This window comes from Sciurus carolinensis, chromosome 5 (genome assembly GCF_902686445.1).
Source record: "Sciurus carolinensis chromosome 5, mSciCar1.2, whole genome shotgun sequence".
Classification (NCBI taxonomy): Eukaryota; Metazoa; Chordata; class Mammalia; order Rodentia; family Sciuridae; genus Sciurus; species Sciurus carolinensis.
Window position 1 is genome coordinate 171,571,733 of NC_062217.1, and position 23,842 is coordinate 171,595,574.

Consider the following 23,842-nt stretch of genomic DNA (forward strand, 5'->3'; position numbering starts at 1 on the left):
ATAACACTGCATGATCAAATTTTAAGACCAGAAACTTTGGAACTGTTTGAAGAAAAATAGAGAGGAAACGCTTCACCATGCAGGCCCAGGCAAAGACTTCCTGAGTAAGACCTCTAAAACTCAGGAAATAAGTGAAAGATTTAATAAATGGAATGGCATCAAATTAAAAAGCTTCTACAAAGTAAAGGAAACAATTAACAAGTGAAGATACAAAAACCAACATAATGCAAAAAAAAAAAATCTTCACAAGCTATTTTTACAAGAGGATTGATACCCAGAATATATAAAGAACTCAGAAAAACTCAACACTACAAAAAGCAAATAACTCAGTCAATAAATGGGCTTCTGAACTGAACAGACACTTTTCTAAAGAAGTACAAATGACCAGCAATTATATGAAGAAATGTTCAGTATCTTTGGCCATCAGGAAAATACAAATCAAAACTACATTGAAATTCCATCTCACTTCAGTCAGAATGACAATTATCAAGGTTACAAATAAGAGCCAGTCACAGTGGTGCATGCTGAAATCCCAGTGGTTCAGGAGGGTGAGGCAGGATGATTGCAAGTTCATCAGTCTCAGCAATTCAGGCTCTAAGCCACCCTGCCTTGAAATTAAAATAAATGAAAAAGGATGTGACTTAGTGGTCATGCACCCCTGGGTTCAATCATCAGTACCCACCCCCCAAAAAAACAATAAATACCAATGAGGATGCAGAGGGAAAGCAACCCCTAAACACTGTTGGTGGGAATGCAAATTAGCTTAACCACTAAGGAAATCAGCATGGCGGTTCCTCCGAAGGTTAAAAATAGACCTACCTTTTGATCCTGCCATACCATTCCTTGGTGTTTATCAAAAAGAATTTAAAACCAGCATATTTTAGAAATATATGCATCCCTATGTTTATTGCAGCATAATGTACAATAGCCAAATTATAGAACCATTCACAGATGGATAAAGAAAATGTGTATGTGCATACAGTGGAGTTTTGTTCAGCCATAAAGAAGAACAAACTCATGCCATTTTCTGGAAAATGGATGGAAATGGAGACCATCATTTTGATTGAATTAAGTCAGACTCAGTAGTGTCTCTCATGTTGTCTCTCATGTGTGTTCTCATATGTTCTCTCGTATGTGGAAGAAAGAAGAGAAAAATAGGAATAAAAAGGGTCTCCATGAAGTCAGAAGGGAGAGCATTGGGACAGAGAAAGGGGACCAAGGGAGGGAGGCGGGGAAGAAGAGAGAGGTCTTGGGAGTGAAATTGATCAAATTATGTTTTTATGTATGTGTGTTATTCTGTGTAATTAATATGCATTGGTTAAAAGCATTTAAAATGGAAGTTATTTTAAGATTATCCTTGAAGGAAATATTCCCCTCCTGCTGTGGAAACTTGCTCTCTTTCTTTAGCTGGTGGAAAGCTTGATGGAAACCTCACTCTCACTCTGGGTGAAGATCTCGGTGTTGGTGCTCAGTGACTGACTTCCTCTTCACAATGCCCATTTCTCTTCTCGCTCTTCTTCCACGAGTCTTTGTCATGGACAGTCTCCAGTTCTCTTTGGAGCTATGCACTGAGTCTATAAACACCTGGCTTTGTTCCATAAGGAGTCAGCAAGTAATGTAATATTTTGAAATAATGAATCTGCTTTTTAACTATAGAGGTTTCATCCTCTATAGTTAATAGCAGTTCATACCCAACATAGTGAATGAGAGTATATGAAATCTATTAATCTAAAATTATTTTGAGTTAAGTGAGTTAAAATTAGCCAGAAGCGTCATGTCTTACAAGGAGCTCTGGAATTCCCAATCGGTAGAGTTGTCTAAATCATAATTGGCGGCCCAGATATACTTCTTAACACATAGTGCCTTCAGCAGGCGTTGGCCAATGTGAAAATGGTCCCATTTATTGGGCTTGCGTTTTAAGAGTCTTTCTGGATAGGGGCAGCAGAGTCAGTTCTAATATGTCTCATTTGCAAGCTCCCTGCTTTTTCCATGCAACCGTCTGCTGTCTTACCTCCTTGTCGGGAAAGATTTATCAACTGAAATCTTATGGCTGGCCTGTTCTTACAAAGATGTCATTACTTTTGCAAAGTATTCTGTGCCACATTTGGTATAAATATTTAAAGCCAAACCATTTTTGATGAGATATGATGGCTCTGATTTTCATGCTTTTTTCAGTTTCTTGTTAATTTGAAAAAAATATAGTTGTCTTTGTCCTTTTCCCTGATACCAGTGGAATCAGTTAACTGAGCTCTCCCTGTGTCTAGATCTGCAGAACTTGCCATCAGTGGGCTTAGCTGAGGTGCTACTGCACGTGCCAGCCCTTCTGCAACGTCCTCTTGGGGATGTGGTGGAATGCGTCCATGCAAATTCACTGGGGCCCCTCTGAGGGGCTCTGGGAAGGAGTGAGGCTTTGCAGCCCCTGTCTCCTGATCACCCCCAGGTTCTTTTGCTCTAAAGCATTTGTTTCCATTCTCCACCAAGAATAAAATTAACCTAGTCTAGCATAAATAAAATCATATGTATTTGGGGTCAAATTAGGATTACCGTCTAGGAAAAAAATAGATTCAAGCAGTCTTGAAAATGTGCTCCTTATGGAGCCGTGGCTGTATTTATAGGTTTACATGCCAGTTGTATCACTCATTAGTCAAGACTTGTGATTAGTGGTAGCGAAAGCCAAGCTGTCTTGTAAGGAAGGGGCTGGGGGTGGACTCTGTCTCTGAGTGGTGTGGGGAAAGGGTATGTTGTACAGAAGGTCAGTGGAGGTTGGCCCAGTTCAAAGGTCAGCCTGGGTATTGTGGTGGGGGGTGGGAGTGGACTCATCTGCAGCCTAGTTCAAAGTTCAGCCTCAGCCGCATTCCCCAGAGTTCTCAGTGCCTCTTGACTCCACTTATTTGACCAGAACCAATGCCACTCCATTTTGATTTTCTTCCTTGGCACCCACTTTCCCTCATATCAAAGCCATTCCATAATTGAAGGGGTCAGACCTCTGTGGAGGTGAGAGGTGGCTGTGTTTGCAGGAGGTGGGCTGTGGATTCTGGTGTGGTAATCGCTCTTCTTCAGAAGAGCCTACCCTGGCCAGGTCAAGCCCCTGGGGGCCATGGCTCACAGCCCTCTGGCTGTGGTCCCCAGTCTCGTTTCCCTACTTCTTCATTTTGAGCATGGAGATGGAAGATGTATCCAACTGAGATTGTTGGGCTGCAACAGGCAGCATTTCTCTTGGCACAGCAGGTTATACAGGCGCCAGCCCGTGCAGGAATGGCTGGAAGGAGGACGCTGGACTGCTGTCACTGCCCCCGTCTGCTTACTCTGTTCCTGGCCCTCAGCACGCAATGCGCTGAGGAGCGTGGACTTGCGTCACTCTGTCCACCAGTCCACGTGCAATCTCTTCTGAAAACACCTTCACAGACACAGCCAGGCATGATATGTCACCAGCTGCCTGGGCACCCTGTGGCCCAGGCATTAGACTCATCAAGTCACCATCCTAGGGAGCTTCCTCCAGAGGCACTGGGATCACCTGCCTGGTTTCTTGGTGGCACCCCTCTGCCCACCTGTGAAGTCATCGTTTCTTCCCTTGGTTTCTGCTTAGAACGTCAGCAGTGTGGTCCCTCCTAGGACGAAAGCCTCTTCGCAGTGCCTCTCATCTTCTGTCTGCTCCATTGCCGGCACCGAGAGCCAGCCTGACTCCCATGCTGACTGAGGGGGATGGTTAAGGAGGTCTGACCCAGCATCTCTCTCCCTGTGGCTAGCACAGGTGACATGTGACCAGCCACATGTGTAACCCACTTGCTCCACGGGAGGTAAAGTCCTGGCTCTCTCTCTTGGTTTGACCTCTCAATGGTGATCATGTGGGGATGGGGGATGTCTTGAAGAAGGAGTAACAAGGAGAGAAGAAAGTTGTGGACTCCTGAGAGACCCAAGTGGAGGGTCACCTGTGAGCAGGATCCTGAAGCCCAGGTCGCCTTCAGTTTGACTTTCTGATTCCTAGTTGGTGGAAACGTGATGGGACGTGTGTAGTTACACTACCTCTGATTCAAGGTGTGTTCTTCTGGAAACCATGTTACATTTCTCACATATAGAAAGTGGACGATGTAAGCACACACTTGTACCCATATCCAGCCTCAAGAATTCTGACCTCATGGCCAACCTTTTGGATCTGCATGCACCCCATAGCCATTTTGAAGCAAATCCATCGTCGCGGCATTTCGTTATAGTATGGTAGGTGATTGTGCCTGAGTGGGAGCCTTACACTGGAGCTTGTCCCCTGCTGGTGTCTCACATCCACCTTGAATGTCCTGTTCATGCTCTTGTACTGAGTTGTGGGGCCTTGGGCTCGTTAGCATTCTGTGCAGAGAGCCAATGAACGGGTGGTAATGGCTTCTGAGCGTGTTCCAGCGATGTGACTTGACTGCTTGAAAACTGGCTAAGTAGAATATGTGCTGCACAAAAAGTTGACCCTTGCGTATCATTTGTGGTGTGGAGAAAGCTGATGTTCAAAGAAAGATACAAAGAGGAGCGAAGGTTGACACTTAGTAATTTGTACATTTGTAGCTTCGTCCCCATGTGATTATATTTTATAACTGACAAAAACTATGAAAATTAAAGCTTAAATCCTATTATAGAAATGAAAAGTTTCAGTGTAATTAAATTAAGCACTGGAACACCAAGGTTTGGGATTTATGCCCACAAAAATGTTTTATATTAATGTTATAGAAATTGGAATAAAACAAATCAACCTGAGCTGGCACTAACTTTGAAGAAAGTCGGGAGCATTGCTGTGCTTGCAGGAAGCCGGTGAGCATCCCTGGGGCGTGCACTCTTGCCCTTGCGGCTGCTCTCCCCTGCTGCTCTGCCTCTGAGTCTTTTGCTTGTTGCAGTTAACACGGAATCATTTGTTTTCCAGGGTGTAATATTTCTATATTTCTGTGTTAACAGTGGCTTAGGCAATTCACATTTTACGTTAGAGCTTACTGTGAGCTTTTCCTTATGTCCTGTTTGTTCCTGGAGGGCAGTCCAAGACCTGATGTGTAAAGGTTTGAACATCTGAAGGCCGAAGTTGAGTGGCAGGACTATCCTTACCGTGCATGACCAGGGAAATTAATAAATTCAAGGAAAGACTAAGATTAGTTCAGCAAGAGAAAGAAAGCAGAAATACAGTTTTCTCAGGTACAGTTATTAAGGTCAGGGCCAGGACTGGACAGCAGATATCAACATTCTTATCTTAATTATACTCAAAATGTACAGCCTCCAGTAAAGAGGACCAGGCTGTAAGAAGAAATAGGGGTAAGGAGCAAACAGAACTAGTATAATAAAAAACAAACAGTTGCTCTCATTTTTGTCTAAAAAGTCCACATCGATAATCTTGATAACCTGTGAATAAAAAGAAACCATGGGCATTTGCTGTGAAGGAAAAAAAAAAAAAAAAAAAAGAATGTCCTTTTTCTGTGTTGGCAGCAGCTTAACACTCCTGATGGATTGCCCCTTTTGTAAGCCTGCTTTTCCTTGGCTGCCCTTTGGTTTGCCGGGTTTTGTTGTTGCCGTGGTTTTCCCGGTTGGGGTCCAGCTATGAGTAGGAATGGGAAATGTCCTGTTTCCTCAAACCCTGCCCATCCTGTGCCCTTTCCTTCAGCATAGCAAATGAACTCCTTTTAGATAGCCTGCCTCACCCTTTTTGAAAACTTCATTCATATTCCATTTTTAAAAACACAGAGTTTCTTTAAAATGCAAGTCTTAAGAGTTTAAATTAGTTTTGTCATTTTTCTTTTCAAGGTGAATGATTCTTTTAGGTTTCAAGCAGAGTCAAACTCTTCTTTCAGTTTGTGGAGATATTAGTGACATAGCCCTGTGAGGTCTGAGGGCAGGCCCCTCGTGCCTGTTGACTTGCTATTAGGAACTGTTGAAGTCAGATTCCTCTTCACAGTGACTGGGTCCAAGAAAGAAAATCTGTATCTCTAAAAATTACTCTATTAATAAAAAAAAAAAACTTGCTTTAAATCACAAAGAAGAAAAGCTGCATGGTTAGTGTATACTATAATATACATTCTTAATGCTTTGATCCATGAACAAAGGAAATAATATCTCTTGAGTTTCTTGATTGTGGAAAGTAGATCTTAGACCCAGGACTACTCTGAAGTAGTTTCGTTAACTTGATGAATGTTTGCATGGAGAGAAAAATTGGGGTTAGGGCTAATTTTGCCACAGTCACTTAATGGACCACTCGTATAGCATTTTGGAATACTTTATTTAATTAGTTTACTGTGTTGATGACTTCTAATGAATGTTGCCAGCTGGGAATGCTGAAGACTGGCTCTTTTAAATAATGTGGAATATAAACATCACTTTTTCTTCTATTTTGTATGCGTACCTTGAGAAAACTTTTAATCTCTACCTGTATAACACTCTACCCTTTCCCCCTCATTCTGCATCTCACTCTGTATCTTTCATTACATGTGGTTTTGAAAAGATCATTTGCTATAACAGTTCAGGGTTTTAGAAATGACTTCTTGAATCTAGGAGGGTGAACTTGGTAGTCTCTTGATTGTATCCATTTCAATCCCATCGTAATTCATCGATCACCTACCATGTGCTCAGGACTGTTGGGTAGCTGGTTTGAGTCCTGCAAGAGACTTCAGACTCATCAACTTCAAAATGTAGAATTGGAAAAGAGTAATTATCTCAATTTACAGATAAGGACATCAAAGTTAAATAAGAAGGTCTCCTGTGTGAGCAACAGCCCAGGCAGGGAGCTGTCCGCCACCCTGGTGCTGATTAAGGAGCTGGCTTGTTCAAATCCATCATCTGCTCTTTTCATAAACTGTTTCACACCCACTGAATGAGGAATGCATTTGGAGAACTGAACTGACTTCAAATGCTGAATGTACGGAACAAGGCAAATGCAAACAAAGTCATAAACCAGTGCCTATGTGACTCAGGCTCATAAACCGTGCAGTGTTGTGCTCCTGTGTTCAGGGGTGTTGTTTTCTCTCCTCTTTCTCTCTGGGGACTCTTACCTGTGATCAAGCTGGCAGTGCCAGCCTTGCCTCATGGTGTGGTCTAGACTTCATCACGCTCTTCCTCGCTCGACCCAGTTCTGTGCCCACCTCTGAGTGGGCTCCTGTGCCTGCTGCTTAAGCTGAGTACAGAAAGGACATTCCGAGGAGGCGTCCTCACTTTTCCCAGACAGAGTCAGCAGATTGAGTCCCTCGGTCCTCCAGGCCATGATGCCCTTTGGGCCCTGAGTGTGGATCTCTGTACCATGTCATGTTGCTGGGGCAGGGAGGAGCCCCACACCAGCCTGCAGTCTCCTAGATTTTGCTTCACGACCCTTTTCTTCTGCTATCCCTGCCCCAGAGTACAGACCTTCTTCCAAAAACAACTGAACCAGGTCATTTATTTATTTTCAACATATAAATCTCATTGTTAGGGCAACCAGGAAGAACATATGTGACCTGGAAGAACATAGCACCACAGGGGCCTTGTCTGTGCTCCTGGCTACCTTTATTCTCCAGTTACAGGACACCTGTTCGTAGCGTGGTGTATCCTTGCTGTATTTCCTCATCTTCCGTATGATGAGTCTGCCCACCGACCTGCAGACCTGCCAAACCACCTCCCTGGTCCCTCCTGTGCACACAGAAGACAGACTTCCTGTCTCACCAGTTCTCCCACACAGCCTTTCCTGCATTTTACTTCAGTCTTTCTGATTGTCTCATCCTCTTCTAAATGGGACTCATTTGTGGTATTTCTCCATGAGTGCTACTTTTGCTTCTGACACACTACTTGTTATTGCGATGATAATGGATATCTGCTCCCTATTATTGTAGTTCTTCAAACTAAAGGTCCAGATTGTCTGCTCCCCACACTGGTCTTTTGAGAGGTGACTCCTTTCTTGCACGGCCTCGTGGCTGTTTGGAAGACATTCTTTGACCGCGTTCTTCCCACTGTCCCACGTACACTGCTATCTCCTTCCGATTTCCATGCTCTTTTTACTTGCTCAACTAATGTTCCGTGACATCGGGCACCTCTAGGTTGAATGACAGACTGCTGCATTTCTGATCATGTCAGCAGGCAGCCTGGTGACACTGCTCTGTCCAGAACACTTGCAGAGTTGCTTCCTGTCCCGTAGGAGACAGAATGCTGTGCAGAGCATTTGTATCTGTCCGTTTGACAGACTAGGGTGCTAATATCCAGAAAGGAAAAGCGCCCTGCCAGGTGACTTTATAGTTTCTCCTCTTAGCACGCTGACTTTTGTAAGTTGTTCCATGGAAATGCTTCTCGGGAGTGTCACCTTACAGGTGCCAAGCCAGGGTAGCTGAGTAATACGGATTTACACACATGTGTACGTGCCTGGGTCATTTGCCCTACAGAGCTCTGGCTCAGGAATCAGGTGTCTAATTCTGGCTCAGCTTCTGCTTAGCAGTGTGATTCCTGAATGTGCCATCCTCAGGCTCCTGGTCCGCACACCTGTGCCAAGTGGAGGTAAGTGGATAGGTCCCATGACCCTTGCCAGCACTGGCACTGTCTCCTTCGTATCTGCTGCTTAAGGATTGATGTGGAGGGAGAAAAATCACTCGAACATATTGAAACGTGGGTATAGGATTCATGGATGGTTGAAAAATAAGATGGTTATCTATAAAAGATAAATAGAAAGCAGTCCCCATTTGTATGGCTCTTACTTTCTAATTCTCATTAAAAGTGTTATTCTGGCTCTCAGTCTGTGCAACACATACAAGGTTATTAAATGCACTTTATGGATCATTTGTTTAATGTGACCAAACTAAAAATTAAGAAGCACATTACTCAGTATTCATAAAAATGAATGTTTTAAATGGACAAATTCATTCTCATTTTTGTGTCTTACTTTAATGTGGAGCCGTAATGGGGTTATAGACAGATATTCTGCTTGGACATTTATAAGCCGATGATGCCTGTTGAATACCTTTTATAAAGATTAATATTTTTTACTCTGTGCCCATTACCAGAGCATTAATCATCTTGGCTTCAACCCACACAACTGAGCATGAACAGATGTTGAATGGTTGTAGCCTGTAATTGTGGGTCACCCCGTGGATGGGGGCCTGGAAGGAGGCTGGTGCGAGCCCCATAGCCAGTGTGCTGGGGTCTGCACCCACTAGGCTGCCTGCCCCTTCCCTGGCCGCCCGAGCTCTGCTGCCTTCACTGCTGTCTGTGCTAATTCTAGTTTCCTTGCTGCAATGGCTGGAGTTGGACTTCAAGTCTCTGAGGGGCCCTGGAGTCACATACACGTGACGGGATGTCTCGTGGGAGACAGCTGTGGCTTTGACTCCCAGAAACTCCAGTTCATTAGAAAGAGAAGCTGCACGTATGGCCGTCACGTGCCTCCTAGTGTGCCATTAGGCTGTGCTGTCCAGTGGAAACAGGATGTGAGCTGCAGATGGGATTTAAAATGTTCTAGTCCCCACATTAGAAAAGGTCTGAAGCAGTTGGTAAACTTGATTTCAATAATGTTTTATCTCACATATCAGTGCAGTATGAACTCAATCTCAGCACGACTAATGACACAGTTTACATTCTTTTCTTCACACCGAATCTGTGAAACCCAGTGTGTGTTTCACCCTCACGACGCATGTATCTTGGGGCTGTGTTTTCATCAGGGACTCGTTCTTTATATTTATCATCTAATATAATTTGCCATTGTAAAACTAAAGTCACATGCTCAAGCTCTTCTGAACACTTATTTCCATTAACTAAATCAAGCACCACGTTTTACATTTGAGTTAACAATATACTAATTAAAGTTAAATAAAATCAAAATTCCATTCTTCAATGGCACCAGGTATATTTCCGGTGCTTAGCAACTACCATATTTGGTAGTGCAGTTGTGAATTGCTAGTTTGCCTTGGCGTGTTGTTAACTGAAAGGGCTGACTGTGTACAATGGTATAATTTATATTGTTTCAACAACTACCACTTATTTAGTTCACTGTGTGCTAAATGCACACATGACATTCCTAAGTTCTCACAACACACCTGAGAGGCCACAAACCACAGCCCTGTTTTGTAGATAAGAGGAAAATTGAGACCTCGAGAATTTAAGTAACTTTCCTAAGATTTGAAGCCAAGAGTGAGCAGGGTGGTTTTTATTATGCTCTTCTGTTTTCTAATGACCCTTTATTTGTTTCTATATAAAAATGGGTAAAAACCCAAACCTTCTCTGACCTGACCCTCACCCCTGCCCCAGCTGTCCCTTTGTTTTACAGTCATATTTCCTACAGTGGCGTCTCTGCCCCCAGTTTCCATTTTCCCATCACTCTTCAGCCTTCAGGAAGCTGCCCTGGAAAGGGGTCTGTGGACCTTTAATTACCACATCCCAGAGAGGGCCTTTTCCACGTAGTCCACTTATAAGAAGAACAGTCTCAAAAATCCAAAAATAGAATAATTTTTGTCACGTGAAGTGCTTCTTTTAATGTTGCAAAGCAGTTATATTATACAGAGAAAGTAAGTAAAAACCCAGCATGTGTGCTTGTGTTTGTGTGCACACAGAGGGAAACACGTGTGCGTAATTATGTGTGTCATGCATGTTTGTGAATTGTGTACCAACCTGGAAATACACACTCAGATGCAGTGTGTGTGTGTGTGTGTGTGTGTGTGTGTGTGTGTTAATTATTGACCCAGCAGTAGAAACTTATGTTCTCTGAGTCACGTAATTCCTTCCCTCCACCTGTCAGCTTCCATGCTGCAGAATGTGAATGCAAAGTGCTTCAACGGTCCCACAGCCTTCTAGCAAACCTGAGTTGCATCCTGGTGGCTCTCGCACTGACCAGCAACCCCATTTCATATGTAGACTGCAGGGAGATCCTGCTTCCCATGATGACGGATCAGCTCAAGTACCACCTGGAGAGGCAGGAGGACCTGGAGGCCTGCTGCCAGCTGCTCAGCAACATCCTGGAGGTGCTGTACAGGAAGGACGTGGTGAGTGGCGCGGCCCCTCTACTACAAAGTTATTCTCCGTTCATTCGGAAAATAGGGCCTTAATTTTCAGACTTAGCCTCTCCCTTTCTCTCTGTAGAGTTGCACCCAGAAATTACTTTTATTTATGTGTATATCGTGATTTTGACATTTAACCTGAATTGAAATTAGTTTTCTCTTTCCTGTATCTTCTCAGTGAAATGCCTCCCAAGGCCAAGGTCAGATAAAAGGCTAAGAGTTGGCTAATTACCTGCATTCTTACTTGCAATTCTTATTTTTATTAAAGTAACACATGCCCAAAGTTTTTCTAAAACAAGCCAGTGGCACCTCTGAGAATTTCGAGAAGGGCAGCCCTCTGCTCCACCTTCATGGATAGATGCCCCTGGTGCTTTCTCAGCTTGGAATTTCCTTTTGTGTTTTGGAATCATGTGCGTATTCTAGTGACTTTGTCTTGCTTTAAATCAGAAGTTGGTGCAAGCACGTGAGGGAAAGTCTTGCCCTGTGCCTCCTGTCCCCAGCATACCACGTGTGTGCGTGCACACAGGAGTGACATCATTCTGTCTGTGCATGTGGGAGTGACATCAGGACTTGAAGTGGATAGGACTTGTTCTGAGCTCTCTCCTGCATGACCTGGACACCTTCCTGGGCAACACACACACACACACACACACACACACACACACTCACATCCCTGTGCATCTGGTCACCCAGTCACCCCTCCCCTCAAGTACTGGCTCATTCTTCCAAAGCCTGGTTAGAACTTTTGATGGAAGAGATTAGATTAACTCCATCCAGGGTCATGGTGACTTCAACTGTCTCCACCATGGCCTGTGGGAAGGTGTTGGAAACTTCACCGAAGGCCAGCCTCCATGGTCCTGTTCTAGGGTCTTTGCTTTTCTTATTGAGGAGGAGGCTGGGTGACTCAGGGAGCAGACGGTGGCTGTTCAGAGGAGGGCCAGAGTGCACATTGAGCAGACCAGAGTTACAGAGTGCAATCAGTCATCCCATTGCACACCCCATGAAAGGGAATTCTTACTGGGAATCCCATGGTGGTATGAGTTTAGAGAACTAAAGTCTACCCTCAACTGGTATTAAAACATGCTGTTCTCTGTGACTATTGGGGTATGGCGATTGGACTTGCCGAACAATCTGGGGAGGTTATCTGCCTGGCTTCCACTCACACAGGGCCAAGTGCCTTCAGAAAAGTTGTTGGAGGTCTAATCAGGGTTCATAAACATTATGTGGTTTAAATGGATTTCTTGTCTTAAAGTTAGTGTAAATTAAATTACGATTATATAAGAGATTATTATTAATAGACTAATTAATAAAGTACTCTGAGTTTTCCTTGTGAAGATTTTTGTCATCTCATTAAGATTTATAATTAAATCACTTTTTAATTTTATTCATTTATTTTTTTGGTACTGGAATTTGAACCTAGGAGCCTTTACCACTGAGCTACATCCCCAGTCCATTTATTTTATTTTTTAACATTTCGTACAGGGCCTTGTTAAGTTACTGAGGCTGGCCTTGAACTCGTAATGCTCCTGCCTTAGCCTCTTGAATCTCTGGGATTGCAGGAGTGCACCACCATGGTCAGCGTGGACTTATCCTTTATGGGGTACATGGATCCAGGACTGGGTGGAGGCTGGTATGTCCACAATTGTGTTAGTGTTGGTTTTCACCGGTGTTTCTTCCTCCAGGGGCCGACGCAGAGGCATGTACAGATAATCATGGAGAAACTCCTCCGGACAGTGAACCGAACCGTCATTTCCATGGGTCGGGACTCCGAGCTCATTGTAAGTGCGCAACCCCACGTGCTTGAATCCTTAGTGTCCTTCAGAACATCTTCCTGGGAGTGCCACAGACTCCCAGCCTTAAGTTCACCTGGTCCTTTTCCAACTGGTGTTGGGAGATGAACTTATTTTCTTAAAATATAGTGAGCGGTGGGGACACAGTCTGATTTCGTCTTCCGTGATTCCAGGAGGACGTGTCGGGTGGGAGGTGAGCACAGCAGCCTTTTAGAGAAGGAGCTTTGGGTACTGGGCTCTTCATTACTCCTAGCAGGAGACGTGGATTTTTCTTCCAAGTCCTCATCCTTCCAGCTGTTTCTTTCTTTATATATACATTTAAGGTGCCGTTAATAAAATTTTACGAAGTCCCTTAAAATGTAATTGAGGTGCTCCAGCTTAGCACTTTCACTGTCTAGTCCAATGTATTAAGGGTGTTGCTTTTAGGCCAGTTAGTTATGTGTGGTAAACTACTTTTTAAAGGATGTTTTAATGATAATTTAGACAGTCTTCTAAGTTCGTACCATAGTGCCTTTTTTCCAGAGTTTATCTACCTCCTGCCCTCCCACTCTTTGTTTTTTATTAGTGTATTATAGTCATATATGATGGTGGGATTCATTTGGACATATCACAAATGCACCCGCTGTACCTGGCTCCATTTCAAGCCCTAGTAACTACCTTCCCTTCCCTTCCTCCCTGCCCTGCATCTCATTCCTCCACTCTATTGTTCTTCTATTTATTAATTTTTTTAGATTAGTGCATTATAGTTTTGCATACAAGTGGAATTCATTGCGATATTTTCATCCACATACATGGCGTAATTTGGTCAATTCCACAGTTTCTCCCCTTTCCTATCCCGCTTCCCACCCTACCCTGCCCATCATTCTTAAATTTAGTTGCTTAGGCAAAAGATCCACATTTCCAGTACCCATTATTAAATTCCAGTACCCATTATTAAATTCACCTTGTTGAATGGCCTTTCAAAAAAAAAAAAAAAGTAAAGAAAAAGAAATAAAAATGACTTCCCTAATTAAGAACAGAAAGGCTGCTCAGAGTCTTTACTGGCAGCCAGATAGGGCACTTGGACTCTCTTGGTGTGAGAGCTGGGTTCCTTCTGCAGACCTAGGGAGCAGACCAGTGAGGTGAAGCATGCGTTTCCTCTGGGTGCACAGCCAACAGAGAGCACTGGGCTGGCTCTGGTGTCTGTGCTGGTGTCCTGGTCGAGGATGCCAGTGTGGACGGACCCCAGAGAGACAGGCCAGCCAGGCGTGGCCTGAGTGTTTCCATCAGGTGAAGGGGCCTACTCCTTTTCAGAGTATATCTCATTTGAGTTTGGCTCTCACATGTAGGAATTAGGAAATAAAATGTTTCTATATCAATCGGCTTTATTTGTTGTATACTTCTTCATTATTACGTGCATGGAACTTTGCTTATTCATGCTCTTTGTTCAGCCTGTCCTTTTGTAGAATGTAGAATACCTTTGTCTGCTTTGTGTTGAGTGGAGAATGAAGCCATGGCCCACAACTGGGCACCCTGGGTCTGGTGGTCCCATTCTGCTCCACTACATGCTGGCATGCTCCAGGGTCCTAGGAAAGGAGCCGAAGGGAGAGTGAATGGCGTGTGAATTGACACTGATTGGTGCTTGCCATTCTCCTCTGGCCCTTCCTGGAGTGGCACGCAGGGGTTCACACTGAGTGAGGGACCGGCCTGTGCATGTGGTCAGATGAGGGAGATGGCAGATGTGGATACAGGGGGATTCATGAGATTGCTCCACCTCTGGTTAGGAGCACAGGCCTGCTTCTGGTTAGGGGGACAGTGTCTTGCTAGGGGGCCACAGTCCTGCCTCTGGTCAGAACTAGGACCTTGTGCATACACTTCACTTCTGAGCTCCATCCCTCCGACTAGGGACATTACCTAGGTGTGTGTTCACTTGGGTAGCCCGCTGGCCAGCAGTGAAACTGGGGAGAGGAGGGTGGAGGGGAAGCCCTCCAGGGTTTCGATGGGTACTTTGGAATGTGGGGAGCTCGCAATTCATGCTCACATCCTGGACAAAGGGTGGAAAGCAGCTTCCAGAGCATGGCATTTCCTCCCAGACCTTGTGATCTGGGACATATTTGGGAAGCTTCTTCTATCTCAGTCGTAATGATAATAATGGGAATAATAGTAGCAATTCTTTACTGAGCACTTATTGATGTGCTGGGCCCAACAAAACTAATAAGTAGAATCTCATTTAATTTTTACCTTCATGCTGCATATCCTTTTGCAGGAAATACCCCGTGTGCAAAGAGAAATGATTCAGGGCCCTGCAGCTATGGTGGCAGGACTTACCCTGGAACCTGGGTTTGATGCCAGAATTTTCTTCAGGTCTCTGCTGTGAGACTGAGACATGTGGTACTGATGGCAGATATCAGAGAGAACAGTGAATTGTTCCTAGTCTCTGCCCTAGATAGGAGGCAGCTGTCCAGGGAAATAAGCCTCTTTCTCTTTTCTACCTTGAGCAATTTCCATAGGATCAAACTCTAGGGTCTTCTGGAGGTAATAGGGCCAGTGCAGGAGTTGCCTGCTCATCTCATGAAGGGCAGGGACGCCCCAGGATGGAGGCACCGTGTGTTCTCAGGAGCTCTTAGGAGTTCCTTAGGATGAGCCTTGGCATGTTCTCAGAAGCAGGTGTGACAGCGAGGACCTACCCTCTTCCAGCAGTTGGCAGGGGCCCAGGCCCACCCCATAGCCCTAACCTCAAAAAGAAGTCTCCTGAAGCAGGAAGGGGATTGAGCTCTTCAGGTGACCCTTCCAATTCCAACATCTCTAATATTTATAAAAAGACTAAGTTCTTTTTAATTTATTTTGTAAACTAAGCTGTCATGGAAGAAATCTCAAAAAGAAATATCCTGAATATACTATAATTATTTAATGAGCAATGACAACATCAGGATATTTCAGGAAGGGCCTTTGCCATTTAAAATTTGAATTGTTGGGAAGGATCTTTCTGTGATCCGCCAGCCCTGAGTCCCTCTTGGTGTCAACAGAGAAGGGAGATTGACTCCTTCCCCTTGGGTTTAGCAGGCTCCACCTTGCCCTCTCCATTTCCAGCCGACCAGGATGTATGCATTAACTACTTAATGTCACCATTGTTGCTCTGCGAATTTAGATTAGAGCAAGATCGGGACAAAAACTTAATCAGTGGGTCTTCTAAGGTGGAAAAGGAAGAGAAAATAGTTTATAGATCTGTTTGGATAAGCTGTACCCTTCCATTGTGCCTCGGAGATTTCAATCTCCCTGTGTTGCTCATTTTTGCATAAATGTAGTGGAAACCATATGACTGAATCAGCTTAAAAACTCTAAGTAACTGATGGAAACGGATTTTTAAAAAATCAAAGTGATTAAATCTTTGGCTAGAGGGGCTGCACTGACGACGCACTGCTGGCTGCTGTCCTCAGTCCTGCTGCGAGCTGACCTCTGCTCCCGTGGGGCACCGTGTGCGTGGGAAGGCTGTTTGGCTCCTGCCTGCCCTGCCTCTTCCTTGCGGAGTGGAGAAGTGTGGACTCTGCGTGACTGTGCTACAGTGACATGCAGGACAGGGCTTCTCGTAACTGCAGGAGCCAGGCAGCTGCAGGGCTCTGATCCCTGGTGCTTGGCTGCTTTTATCTGGTCTGCAGCGTTTTACGGAAACTCCACTCGGCTGTCAGTTACGTCTCATTTGTTTTAGTCCATTGGCTGTTGGGATCCATGATCCTAAGTATTGTACTCAAACAAACAACACTCAGGACAAGTCCATTTGGCAGCTGTGGAATTGTAGGCACCGTGATGAGGGAAACAGGCCCTGCAACAAGTTGGGTGATAGCTCCTCACAGAATGAGGAGCGATCTCACCTGCAAGCCCCTGCTCTGTGGCTGTGGCATGCTTGAGTGCAATGCTTGGGTTTATGTTAAGTCTAATTTCAGGTTTTACTTCTCTCTTCCCTTTGGAGAGGCCACTGTGCCCTGGGCATCAAGCACCATACTTCATGTGCACGTGTGGTCTGGGCCGAGGGTGTTGCTCGGGTTAGATGCTCTTGTGTTGTGAGCAGGTAGGCAGGCCAGCTGGCTGGTGGTGACCTGGCGTCACCCCATACAAGTGTGTCCTTTCTGGAATAAGCGTATGTGCACAAACCAGGGTGAGACCTGCGAGTTATTACTGCGTTGGAACGCCCCTTCTCCTGTGGTCAGAGATGCTGCTGCTTTCAGAGGACAGGACTCACTGCCTGTGGGGGTGAAATTCCGCTGGGTGGGAAGGACTGTCAGAGTTGACACTGGTCTGCGTGCACATCAGCAGCCTGAAAAGGACTCATTCTCCAAAATGGAAATGTGGCCTCTTCTAAGGGAAGGTGCTTTGGAAAATCCACAAAATTCACTCAGGCCTGAGTAGAGAAGGAGGAAGTCTGCCTGGATCCTTGACTTACGATTGGGACCACAGGAGCTTCCGGACCACAGGAGCCTCCTGACTGCTGACCTCAAGCGATGGTTGCACTTTTGCTTCTACTCTGCAGGCCTGGATGGGGTGCAGGATGTTTCACCGTGACCGTAGCATTGCTGGTGGGGAGTTTGCTGTTAATTAAAACCCAGAGCTTTCTCTTAACCTGGTGTTTCATAAGGCCCTGGCATGCTTTCTCATTTGGAAAATAAGGCTCTACATTGGTTTCCCAGTGAATGGTGCCTTTTTAACTAAGGCTCATAACCAAACCGTTCATGAAGATGTTATATCCCCTGCTTGAGTGCTGGTTTTTGAGATGTTTATTCTCATGGCATGTAAATATGAATGTGCTTTTAAGAAGTGTTGTTTTTAAATTTATGTTTGTAACAGAAAAATTCATTATAAATGTTTCAAATGGGTAGTGTCTGGCTTTTGTATGCAGGTATCACACGAACTGTCTCTAATTATACTGTTGCCCAGCAAATCTGCTAATGAAACATAAGGCATCCAGAAAGCCTATGTGTATGTGTGAGCAGCAATGACTGTATGTCCACTTTTATTTGGTGTTGGGAGAACAGTTTTTCTTGCCTTTTTATATTCCTGGGGCTATTTTTTTCAAGATTGGTCACTAACTGTGGGTTTACAGCAGAGGAAATAAAAACCATGTCATGGTTGGGGTAAAACATGCTCTGTAATTCGTACATGTTCGTACCGCCTGCAAAGGCGCTTTGTGTTAAGTATGGAGTGATTTGAGAGGTAGTCTAGCTTTCCCTAGACCTGTCCTCTGCAAAGCAGGCCACCTGTCCGAGCATGATCAGTCTATGCTGATTCACGAAACAAGCCTTTCTCTCTGATCTTTGCATCACCTGCTGTCACGTGCTGTTTACTTCCTGTGAGTGAGCTGGTTGCACCAAAGGTGCTGGTGACAGGTTTTACAGACCCGAGAGGCGAGCTGGCCGGGAAGCAACTGCATTGCACTCTTGAAACCACCTCAAGTAGCCATCGGCTCACGTTTTTCTGACTGATAAAAATGTCCCAAAGAACCTGTCCACCACGGTGGGCACGTTAGTGCCACGCTGTTACAATCAGTGCGACACAGAAGTGTTTGTGTCTGTCTCTTGTTTCTGGTTTTTACTCTCTTCTGTGACGATGATGAAAACACTTCGTTGGAAGCCGAGTCTTGTTTTACTTGGTGACTGTGTGCCCGGAGGCCAGGCCATGCCTGCAGTGGTCCTCCAGGAACACGGGGTTGCAGGCCACCTCCCTGCTCCTTCCTGAGAGTGCCTGTGTGTGGGCCGGTCCTGGCCAGGGGCTGCAGCACCCTTGATGCCGTACGGTCCAGCCGCGCTCTGCTGTCCATGCAGCGGGTAGCTGAGCAAGCTTGCGGCACGCGCAGGAAGGGCCCGCCCGTCACTCCAGCCCTCCCTAAGCTAGTGCGGCGTTCCCTGCCTTGCGTCCCTGCTCATGAGTGATAGACTTGGGGTGTGGATGTCTGAGGGCGAAGGGTAGAGAGCAGAGGCCCTGGACTTCCACTTAGAGTGACCCTGGGCACCAGCATGGCAGACTGCCCTTTGCTGCAGCTCAGTGTGTATACAGGAGGAGCTTTGGGGTGGCCCAGTAGGTGGGTGATGGCTGAGTAGGGTGTGGCTGGTGTGCCCTCCCTGCCCTGGGTCAGTGCACTGGGCCATCCGTCCCCTCTGCACTCAGCCCTTGCCTTTGTCCCCTTCTTTCTCTGAGGAACATGTGTTGGTAGGAGAAACCTGACATCCAAGTATGTGGTGCCCCGTCCTCACTTGGGGACCCTAGACCTTGGGGAGTGCGTTCCCTCCCGTAGGCCGTCCAGGCAAGGCAGCCTGGGTCTGCCTGTGGACACCACGCCAGAAGGGAGACAGCCCTATTGGGGTGTTCCTTGCCCACCTGGGGCAGCTAGAGAGGAAAGAAAGCCACTGGCCAATTCCCTGGGACTGGGGACCTGCTCACTGAATGGGCGAGAGCAGCTGCCCACACTGGGCTGTGCGAGGATGTCATGGTGAGCTTGGTCATCGCCTTGGAGGTTCTTCAGAATTTAGACCTCAGTGAATGGCATCCTGCTAGCCTGCATGGGGTCCTGCACGCCTGAAGGTCCCCATCTTCCCAGCGGCTACGCCATGCTGGGTACACAGCTGGGCAAGGTGTGAGCCCCGCCCCACCGCCAACAGGGCAGGCAGCATGGCAGCACGCCCATGGCGGACGTGGTTTCCCACTCTGCCAAGACCCAGTTAAGTGCTCTTCAGCCCAAGCCCCCGTCCATCGTTATTATTTTCTCAGATTACTTTTATTTTCTCAAATTGCTGAGGCTGTGAAATAAGTTTGATAGCCACACAAAATATTACCTTTGATTTTTTTTTTATTTAAAAATTAATAAAGAACTTGATGACAAGTATAATAATTTAATCTCTATACGTAATGCCATGTACATGTACATATGAGGGAGCATGGGACATTTCACCTTGGTTTTGTGTCAAAGTTTTTACTTAAATCTTTCAAGAGAAGGATCTCCATCTGTCAGTGATGCATTGCAATTAAACCATGAAATGATTTTGGAAATGTTATTTTCTGTTTTGGAGTTGCTTTCATTTTTCAGGAAGAATTAGTTTACCTACAGAGTTTCCTTTGTTTGACTCTGAAAGTTTTAAGCATGGAAGTTTTGGTCTAGACTGGTTTGACATGGGACAGCTGCTGTCCCAGGATGCCCTCTCGTTGGGACAGGTGTGCAGTGCTAATTCAGCAAGCTGCTGACACCTTTCTTCCCATTCACTGGTCTCCCTGGGGTTCTTAAAACAGAAGGAGAAAGAACTTGTTGCAAACATTTTTATAACTTGAGTTAAAAACAGTATAAAAACATGAAACACGTTTTTAAATTTTTAGTCTACGTGAAACAATGGCACTTCCTTCATGGTACAGGAACAACTTGCTTATCGCTCTTCTTGCACAAAAATATTTCCCAGTTCTGTTACCACTATTCAGGGATACTGCTATTCAGGGATTTGAATCCTTATACAGTATTTCCACAAAAGGGGTGTGTGTGTGTGTGTGTGTGTGTGTGTGTGTGTGTGTGTGAAATTAAGTATACCTCTGCAGTATTGTTTGAGTATCCCCTAAAGAATGTTTTCACAAATACTCTTTAGTCTTTTTCAAGTCCAGATCTGATTGCTGATAACTAGGTTCTGGTAGAAGCAGAACGCTCGGAACTAAAACAGAATTGCTGTTGAGGGAGGAGGAAAATGCACGGCAAGAAGTAGCTCCAGTCTGAACAAAGTGGGCCGTGATCCTTTTACCAACATGAGCCACTCTGTGTTTGGCGTCATCAATGAAGTGTGCACGTCGGCACTCTTAGATATGAAACTGCCGGACAAAAACTCGAAGACGGGGTTTCTCGGTATGTTCACAAACTATTCAAAGTTTTAGTTGTACAAAAAAAGGCAAAGTAAGATCCCTACTTCCTATTGTGAAAAGCAAAAAATTGATAGACAAAGTCATGAACAGACTAGGGGAGGTTTTCTTTTTTTTTCTCTATAAAAAAGATACTTGCAAAGGTGCAAAGAAATGAGTGAAAAAATAAAGGAACTAAGATTTACATTGCAATGTGTAATCAAGAGAGAACTCTGAGTGTTACTGTGGGTTTAAAAAATACCTAAAAATATTTGATTCACAGCTTTCCCCTAAGTATGTCGTTTAGTACAACTTACTAACAGGTTAAATGTAGGTGATAATAAGTTTGTCCATTGGTAGCAGCTAAACGGAACACGCTGTTTCTCTTTGAGATGGTCAGACCTTGCACGGTTGTTATAAAGCATAACGAATTATATAAAATGTCTGGCTGCACACTATGGGCGAACAGTGTCTCTGAGGATTGATCCACAAAAACACTTCCCGCCGTGGCAGAGAGCCTGTGATTTATTGGTGACTGTGTTATCCATTGTGTATCTCTATGTGTGTTTTCAAATTCTTGCCAGAATTTATCATTTGGCCTTTGGGTACCAAAAGATTAAAAACGAGATCTAAGAAAGCTGAGTGTCCAATAGCTCTGACCCTGTCAACTTGCAATGATTAAAGGCATGTCTTGACTTTGGGGGACTCCTGGCTGCTGGCCATTTGGAAAATGAGCAGTAAACATGTCGTAGGTCTAGAGATGAAGAGGGTGCTCAATTTGAGGTGTCAGTGTGACACTGAGATGTGGTCACTTGGCTTAGCGCTACAGCACATGAAGGCAAATATACATAGAGTCACATTTTAGAGATTATTCATGGTCTCCGACCACTTGAAAAAATTGTGCTTTCTCCGGAATTTGATGTGCTGAAAATTGCACTCGCCCCCTGCTTATCTGCAAGATGGAACTTAAAAATGAAGTCCTCTGCAAACATAAGGCTTGCTTTTTCTTCTCGTTATTTAAAAATAAAATAAAGGCTGGAGAAAATAATTATGAGTTTTCACTGTGTGCAGAGTGACAGCCTGCCATGGTGCAGGTTGGTAACCTACGCCTTGCAGATCTGGGGGGTTAGAAGTTTGACTTATCATCGTTGAGTACATCAGTTTCCTTTCAGGTTTTATATCCCACATCCGTGAACTGCAAAGAACAGCTAGCCAGGTGTGACATCGACTACCTTACTCTGTTAATTATCTGGTGGAACGAAGGCCTTTTTGGTACGCAGGGCGAGAAGCGGGGAGCGCGTGGATTGGCACCGCAGTTCCCTCGATCCTAATCATTCTGGAAAAGGATTGATTTAACTCCAGTGGGTTTTAAAGACAGCCTTTGAGACTTCACATACCACGAGTGTTAAAGGAACCAGAGTTTCCATCTTCCATGCTTTTTAGACTCAGTTTTGGATTTTTGCTTGGGCGTTGCGGAGTACGTCTCCTGAGTGTAAGGCGAAGGGGCGACCTGAGTTTCCTCGATAGGGTGCAGTTTCCTCAGCACGGGCTGCAGCTTGTCTTCCTGCTGCTTAAAGTCCAGCTCCACACTAGAAAGACAAAGCAAAGCACTCAGCACTCTGCCTCCTGTGGGAATATTCCCCTAAGGGGCGGCAAAATTTGGCAACACGCTACAAGGGTAATGATGGCTCATATTTTGTTTGTAATATCAGTTTATGACAACGTTAAGCAGTTGACCATATTATATTTTAGTTCTAGATTGCTGTACACTATTTCAAATAGGCTAATTTTCTTCAGAAAGTAACATATTTGTTTTCACGGTGAACCTTTAAAGTTTTGTTAACATACACAGGTGGTGTCAATGTATATGTCGCATCTGTTGGAATGAAAAGTGTGACACCCGAATGACCTCATTGTCCCATACGCTGTCCACCTGTGCTTCATGGAGTAAGAGATGACCAAAGGCAGGAGGAGAAAGAGGTCCTCTCAATCCACGTAGCCCAGGCACACGTGAGCGAGCTCCCATGCCGAGCAGCTTGGCCAGGCTCAGAAACACCTATTTATCTCACCTGAAAGCATTGTGAAATAAAATGACCTTGGCTTACACTCTCCTTGCAAGATCTTATTTGTCTGAGAAACTCCTCAGAGCCATAGGGTCCGGCAGACACTGGGGAAAACAGTGTGTTTATCGAGCCAACACCATCACACATGACTCGGTAGTTATCAAACAGGTTTCCAGAAAGCAATATAGATAGTGTTTGGTAATAACAACACAAAGTTGTAATGACCTCGCTGAAGCCATCCTGGGTAAACATGTAGTCAGTCGTGATGTTTGTATTAGAAAGATGGGATTAAAATTGATTTTTAAAGTATGTGCTTTTTCTTCTGAAATTTCTCTGAAGAATGCTGCCATCTTTCTGGAGTCCCCTCCCCGCATGGCTTGAAAGGAGCCCGTGGGCTCTCCTCAGGAACTTCTAACAGTTCCAGCCTGGTGACCCTTTCTGCTCACCCTGGACCCCGCGGGTTTGAAACAGGTGCTGCCTCCCACCGGGCTCGGGGGAATGCTGCTGTGTCTTCCTTCCTTGTTTGGTCTGGATGCCAGACTAAATGTCAGGAGGTTTCAGTGAAGGCTCAGCAGTGATGATAATGCATGAGCTCATAACATTTTATAACCAGCGGAACCGTAAACCATTTATAAACATGAAATCCTATTGATTTAGAGAACCATTAATCCTAGCCAAATTTTGACATTTTGGAAAGACAAAACAGCAAAGCTGTATTATCTGGAGTTTTCAAAACAAGTTCCAGCCCTTTCTAATGGACCATTTTATGTTTTAAATTGAGCACTCCATTTTTCTTATTGTCAAAGACTATATTACTTAAAAATTTTTTTAAAAAAAATCGTCAGGCAAGCTTATGGCCAGTTAACCCCCGAGTCTAAAACCAGGACTTCCTCTTTTGCCCATTCTGAAGAACCTCTTTGAGATATGCTGCAGTTTATAGGACTTAGGAAAAATCCTCAGGAACCCAACCTTGCTAGCTTACAGCATGTGACAGTGGAGGTATAGTCCCTCTTAGGGACATCCGTGGAAAGTGCAGGCCTGAGGATGTGCTGCATCTACACGGTTCCTGCCGTGGTAGGTGGAACTCACGTTTCTGCCCGAGTGTTGGGTTAAGTCCCTCATTCTCTTTAAACTTGATTTCATTCCTTCAGGGGAGATCATCCTTTTCTTTGCTGAATTGTGATAAGGAACC

At 44.9% G+C, this 23,842-nt stretch overlaps 2 protein-coding genes across 5 annotated transcripts in view; one reads left to right on the top strand and one right to left on the bottom strand.

Annotated features, from left to right (window-relative positions):
* The window catches only part of Dock1 (dedicator of cytokinesis 1), a 455,412-nt gene that overhangs the window by 161,358 nt on the left and 270,212 nt on the right, over window positions 1–23,842 (top strand). For both annotated transcript variants that reach the window (XM_047551998.1, XM_047551999.1), the window contains exons 26-27: window positions 10,816–10,943; window positions 12,641–12,736. In XM_047551998.1, the coding sequence (XP_047407954.1) occupies window positions 10,816–10,943; window positions 12,641–12,736 (224 nt within the window). The remainder of the gene's footprint in view (window positions 1–10,815; window positions 10,944–12,640; window positions 12,737–23,842) is intronic.
* Insyn2a (inhibitory synaptic factor 2A) overlaps window positions 19,566–23,842 on the bottom strand; it is a 56,433-nt gene continuing 52,156 nt past the window's right edge. For all 3 annotated transcript variants that reach the window (XM_047552003.1, XM_047552001.1, XM_047552002.1), the window contains one exon: window positions 19,566–22,176. In XM_047552003.1, the coding sequence (XP_047407959.1) occupies window positions 21,993–22,176 (184 nt within the window). In that variant the 3' untranslated portion in view covers window positions 19,566–21,992. The remainder of the gene's footprint in view (window positions 22,177–23,842) is intronic.